The sequence below is a fragment of the Rhagoletis pomonella genome, unplaced genomic scaffold (genome assembly GCF_013731165.1).
Source record: "Rhagoletis pomonella isolate Grant_MI unplaced genomic scaffold, Rhpom_1.0 Rhpom_scaffold_04230, whole genome shotgun sequence".
Classification (NCBI taxonomy): Eukaryota; Metazoa; Arthropoda; class Insecta; order Diptera; family Tephritidae; genus Rhagoletis; species Rhagoletis pomonella.
In genome coordinates, this window is record NW_023462780.1 from 1 (window position 1) to 6,723 (window position 6,723).

The following is a 6,723-nucleotide window of genomic DNA, read 5'->3' on the forward strand; positions in this document are numbered from 1 at the left end:
CTCCCTGGTACTTTGTTGAGCGCAAAGCTGCTTTCCCCGACTTGCCGTTGCCACATCCGGCATGGCTTAAGAAAGATTTCGAGACTTGTGTGTTGTCGGGTGATCAGGAGTGCACCTATACGCAGGGTGTGACCGTAGAAGGCATTGGTGATCATCGGCGACAGAGTTTGTTCTTTTGTGGACACGCATACGAATGCACGTGAGCATAAAGCGGCAATATGAATTTGATATTAATTTTGAGTTTTAGATTATTTATTTGAAATTTATATTTTTGTTTTAACTTGCAGACCTTTTAATACTATTGGCGCTTTGGAACGCGCGAAATTTGCTGTCGAAAGTCAATATGCCGTTGTTGGTGTTTTAGAAGATATGAATACAACTCTGTCGGTTTTTGAGAAGTATATACCACGATTCTTTGAAGGAGTACGAGAGATATACCAAAGTAAGTAGCTAGTCTGTTTCAAAAACCTAACCTAAAAACCTTTGGAGTTAGAACAAATTTTGAAAAATTCATATTTTTAGTTCGACCAAAGCGTGAAACTCGGAAAACTGATTCATGCGTTTTCTCACTGTGTCCTTTCGCGGCTATAAAAAATAACAATTAGTGGAAGTATTTTACTTGACTGAAGAAATAACATGCCTTTACAGAGGCCGGATTAAGCATTCGAAACAAGTTGCCTAGACGTAATCACGTCCAAAGCTTAGAAATTTGTTCAAAAAGAATTGGCTTATTTGAGATTACCTGGTCACATTGACACTCGAAGGTCGCTCAATAAACATTAAAACTGGACCCTTCCGAATCATAGCAGATCCTGTTGGATTTAGTTATGTCTATACACTAAAGTCGGTTTAAGTTTTGTGCTTTTTGATAATTTTTAATTTTTTTTTAATTGTTATTTGTGAGGTTGGGTTTTCTATGTATCGTATTTCGGAAATGTGCCCCCTTTTGTTAAGCAAGCAGTCTAGAGTGAGTCGTGATTCCTTATCACTGACCAGCTGCCCTCCTAAGATTGACAAAATCTCTGAAAATCGATTAGTTTAGGTGTTTATCCAGCACATGAATAATTTACCATCGCTTTTGGCCATTTTATTACAGCTTCAATAACTTTTGCTTGAATGAAAGAATATTTCGTCTCGAAAAAGATTCCAGCTCAAAAGCTAGAGCCTCTAATAGGCCTGATCTGTCTTATTGATGGCAGTATAGGATGGAAACCCGTTCCAACTATTAGCCCGCCACTCTGCTCGGCGAGGAATGATGCACTAAAACCATTTCCGAAACATCTCCGCAGGTTGAGTATCAACGCCCCGTCCCTTTCCGCGTTTAAACTACTGCCAGATACTGCAGACTGTAGTAGAAAGGATATTGAACTGATCTTTTCTCCCATCACCGATTGCCAATTGCACGATCTGCCTTCGATCTTCCGTTCTCTGAGTGGGTTAGTTATTTCTTTGAAGAGAAGCAAATGTCTTTGCGAGTCCGCAGGGTTGTTTCCTCTTTCTCAAATCATACTGATTAGAAGCCTTTGCAGACAAGGATATAAACGAATTACTTCTGCAGGGCTCTGCTTAAAGAACTGCTAACTGGAACTGATAAAAGAAACTCATCGACCTTTTCGCGAGTATCAGAATCGAAAGAGCTCTTGTTAAAACGAACTCTAATTAACTAGATCACCTGAAATGCTCTGATAGATTATTCAGGAACAGCTGCAAGGAATCTTCTAATTTACTAGCCGAAGATCGTCCCCAAGCAGATTGGGAAAAAATTACCACTCTGATGGGTAGATAGAGGCTCATTCGATGAAGTGAGAATAAAGCGGGCTTTATATTCCTATCTGCTTCTGCGCCTTGAAGAGCCTCGGGGGCAGACGATACCTTCGCCACAGAGCTTCGAGAGGAATTTACCTATTTACTGCCTTTTCAGCTCTCGCAATTCTGGGCATGCTAGGAGATATGAATTCAGAGAACTAATAAAAGGACCGCGGCCCACATTTGGACCTGCCCAAAGCTACTGGAAGGGAACTGGCCATTCAGGCTCAAACTGGCAAAAACTATTTCCACAAGACTTTTTAAAATTTGTCTAGCCTATCTGCTGGAAGACAAAACGAACGAAAGTTCACGATGGCTACCCTTTACAAGTCCAAAACATCTGGTGCAATGATAACAACACCCTAGACCTCCTTTGCACATTGTAATTGTGAAAGGGTCTGCTATTTATAACAACACTCAATTCAGGGGATATCCGGAGAATGATAATTATCATAATTAAGCGACGACACACTTCCATACTCAAGGGTATATAATCGGAGGAAGGATTGTCTTCCGAGGTTTAACTTTTATTACTTTGCTTTGGTACTGTTACTACCACCACAAATAGGCCTTTCGTAGAGCCTATATGTGGTTCAAAGAAGGCCTGTAACCTTAAATAGCCTGACTGATTTGCCATAAAATATCAATCAAATTTACTGAAAATATCGCCAGCTCGTCTCCTAATAAACCTGAGAAATATAAAATCTATGACATCAGTTTAATGGCGGTCCTTAGTACAAGCTAGGGATGTTAATTTTTCAGCTTTTTCCGATCCCGGGATTTTCGGTATGTTGTTATCACAATCTCGGAATCCCTTTATTTTAAAGGATGTTGTAATTTCAAAGATATGATTAATTCCAATAATTATTTAAAAAATTCAATACAATGTAGAATAAAAATATGGGTACCAAATGAAAGAGGAAATTTCTTAAGAATTAAAAAAAAAATTAATTTTTTGGATTCACAAGGATTTTAAGCTGATAAATTTGGAAGGACGAAATTCGAGGATGTTATCGCGTTTATATAAGTCCTTAACATATAATTTTTTCAAAAACAAATATTGCGAAATTTGAAGGATATAATTTTAAAAGGACATTTTCAATACTTACCAGTCGTTTAATTTCTACAGGAAATGGGAATTTGATACCCATACTTCTCTAAGCACATTTCTCTGAATTTTTTAAATCATTTTTGAATTACTGACGTCAGAGTGAAAAACTAAAAACGCGATTTTACTATATTTGGGCCATGGTTTCGCAAATATATTGATATTTGTGTTTAAAACAAGGAATGAAACCGATTCAAAGTAACGTTCCGGTTTGGGTTTCGGTTTTGCCAAGTGTTTCGGTTTCGGTTTTGGTTTCGTTCTTCAAAATTTATTTCGGTTTTGGTTTCGGTTTCGTTCCGGTTTCGGGTTTTCACAGAAATTTTGTTGATATTATTTAAATCACAATGTCTTAAAGGTTGAGGAAAGAAAATTGAAAATTACAGTTCACTGATAATATCAACACTAGGTTCTTTCCCTAACAATCCGGACTGGATTTGGTAATTAGAGAATAAGAGAAACATTTTTTTTCAAAAATGGAACAAAGTCCAGAAGTACGGGAACGCAAAAACCACATTTCGTGCCCACAAGTCGAGAAACAGCTGATTCACGTTGTTCTTGTTTTTGTCACTTATACCATGTTCTGGCCGACATCGGAAACATGTTTTCATTGCTAAAACTGGTTTTCGACCTTAAACTTGTGTTTTCGTCCATGTAAAATCTGTCAAACGAAAACCAGTTTTCGCTAAAAACTACACAGATACACAGCAACAACGTCATCACCAGATTCACTTAAATGTTTCCTTTTTGCTGTTAAGCTTAGTATCCAGCTCTTAAGAAAAGCAAAAACTCCATATAAAATGACGTACAAGAAATGGCTAAGAAATTTTCTTGAGTCAAATTTCGTTAAGGCAGTACGCAGTTCTTCAGAAATTTAGTACGCTTTCTACTACGGTTTTCTAAAGTTTTTTGTGAAAAAAGAGCACAAGGCAACCCAGGTTTGCAACAGAAATATATGCCCGTTCCATTATTTCTTGAGGAAAGAGTGAGGCAACAGGCTGTGCGTTATCAAAAATGTCAAAATTCCTTGGACACACACGCGAAATAATGGCAATTTTTTCTTGACCGTTTTCTTAAGAGCTGGATACTAAGCTAAAAACTAAAGGTGTATGAAAACTAAAAAATATAATTGTTATTTTCGTCATATATTTACTACATAATTATGAAACCCCTTCATTTCTGTGTCCTTTACAACTATACACGTGAAAATGAGAATCAAAATGACTTCTTCCAAATAACCGATGCCAGATCCGAGATTTAATTTATTAGGCACCATTTTAGTAGCTTTTTGCGAAATGTTACCTTGACATACTTATTTACTACTTAACAAGAATTTTAGCAAAATATTGCTGATTTTGGTTAAATAAATCAATTATTTCAAAGAAATTTTGATTTATTATTTTTGTAAATTTCTGGAAACCGATTGAAACCTGTGATTGAAATGGTTTCGGTATCGTTCCTTTTCAGGTTAAGATAACGGTTACGGTTTCGGTTTCGGTTTTGAAAAACGAAACGGTTTTAAACGGTTACGGTTTCGGTTTGGGTTTCGGTTTCATTCCTTGGTTTAACTATCGCGCGGTGTTATATGTATAATGAGCTAGATATTTATAAAAAATATTAATTATCAAATTTAAAAAAAATATATAGCCAATACTGGTCAAGAAAACGAGTTTCTATTATTGCCATCAGTGAAAATCCCGAAAATCCCGGAATTATTTGCCAAGAATCCCGAGATTTTTGAGACCTTAAAAAGGCCGGGATCCGGGATTAACATTCCTAGTACTAACTGATTAAATAAATAATTATACATATTAAATACATAACTCTAGTTTTCAACATTACTTATCTTATTGTTTTTAAACTTATATTTCTTTTCCTATCTCCACAGCTAGCGCTGAATACTTGACAAAGATCAATAAGAATAACTTCAAGCCACCAGTGAGCGAAAAAGTGAAAGACATTGTGCGACATAATTTTACAAACGAAATCGAATTCTATCAATTCTGTCTGCAACGATTACACAAACAATATCTCGCTACACATATACCGCAAAAGATTTTAGCGCCCTAAAACTTTCAAGAAAAGGATACTTAAATGGATTGTTGTTATTGCATTGTTGTACATTTTTACATACATATATTGTGCATGGCTGTATGTCAGATTTCCAGTGGGATTTCGCAACGACATAAAGAACAAATTTTGATCAACTTGATATACATACATAGCTGGAATTAATGTTTCTTAGTTTTTATTCAAATTTTTATTTAAAGTACCAGTATTATATTTAGTAAATTTAGTTTACCAATTGAGATCAATTTAAATTTTGTTATCGATTATTATTCAATGTTGAGGCAGAAAGTATGGGAACATAAAATATTTATAGAAAAAAATAATACTCGTCCACTTTTGATACAAAGATATGAACATACAAATGTATGTATGTATGTGTTTAAAAAGAAAAAGACTTGAAAATTGATGCGAAATTTCTAGTCAATAAGTCATATCTGCACATCTTCATTTTATGTATGTATGTATATGTGTAGGTATGTATGAAAAATACTTTGAAAACTATTTTGATGACTAAACTCAGTAAAAATGGGATTTTTTTTTTAAATTGTTGTGACTATGTGAAAAATATGTTAGAATAGTTATATAAAATACCTGCATACCTTTAAAATTTACGTACTACTTATGCATTTTAATACGCACGAAAATTGCGTAGTGCAACACTCAAAAAGCGATGGGAATGAGACCAATTGTGTTCATTAAAAGTGGTCAAAATATTACTATATACCAAAGGATTTGTAAAAGTTGGTTCCCATTTCCTTTTTATATCGATTTTAACATGTGAATTTAAAGTTCAAAAATAAACAAGTACAATGATTTTTTTGGTTTCGCGCAGTAGGTTTTTGGTTAATGTATTTTTTTGGTTAATGTATATAATCATGAAGAAAAAAATTATTTCCATTAACTGGATGTGAGTCCTATGAATTGATTTATGCAAAAAAAAAATCTACCAACATTTTTTTTTGAGTTGATCGCACTCTAGACCTATGTGTGCGATATATATGTACATATAACACAATTTTTCCACTTGAACATTGAGCTGTGCCAAAACCTCCTCCCACCCCCTCCCCTGCCCGCTCCACTAACTTTGGAAAATGTGTTTTTAAATTATACGTTCTCATTGGGATCTTATTTCTCCAACTTCAAATTGCGATTAAAAAGAAATGGTAACCAACTTTTTTAGATCCTTTGGAAGTTTTTTATTATTTGACCAGCTTAATCAAATGCTGTTTGTCCGATTACCATCACCTCCAACGTTTTGAAATTTGTTGCACAGTGTTACTTCAAAAAAATTCAAAATTATTGTACTGGAAGAAAATTCAGTAATTTAACCATTAAATTAAAGCATTTTTATGTTGCTAGTGATATTTTTTTTGTATTCCCTTGTTTGTAAAAAAAAACAAAATAAAATATCCTAATCGTACATACATACATATGCATATACATAAACATGCTAGTATTTACTGACTTTTTGTTTTCATTATATTTATTTACATACATGCTCACTTAAAAATTTTTCCAGCTAATTTATAGATCAATATATTTATTCTTTAAGTGATGGGCGGCACCGGCTGACATGGCACATTTGTAAATTATTGTATTCTAATTCCTGCTGCTGCTCTATGTTAATAATCAATTAACAATTAATAAAATGCTGTTATATTATTGTATTAATAATGAAGAATGTTTTAATAAAAATCGATGTGCTAATTTTATTTAAGATGGGTATGTACCGCAAAGATTGA

The 6,723-nt window shown here is 34.2% G+C and overlaps 1 protein-coding gene across 1 annotated transcript; it reads left to right on the forward strand.

The window, feature by feature from the left end:
- Positions 1 to 5: 5 nt before the first annotated feature.
- On the forward strand, positions 6 to 6,276 carry LOC118754612 (heparan sulfate 2-O-sulfotransferase pipe-like; the record flags this gene model as incomplete). Its single annotated transcript, XM_036489501.1, has 3 exons — positions 6 to 199; positions 288 to 442; positions 4,800 to 6,276. Coding segments are annotated over 3 exons (531 nt in total), but the record flags the coding sequence as incomplete, so codon positions are not given.
- Between the last annotated feature and the right edge of the window lie 447 nt (positions 6,277 to 6,723).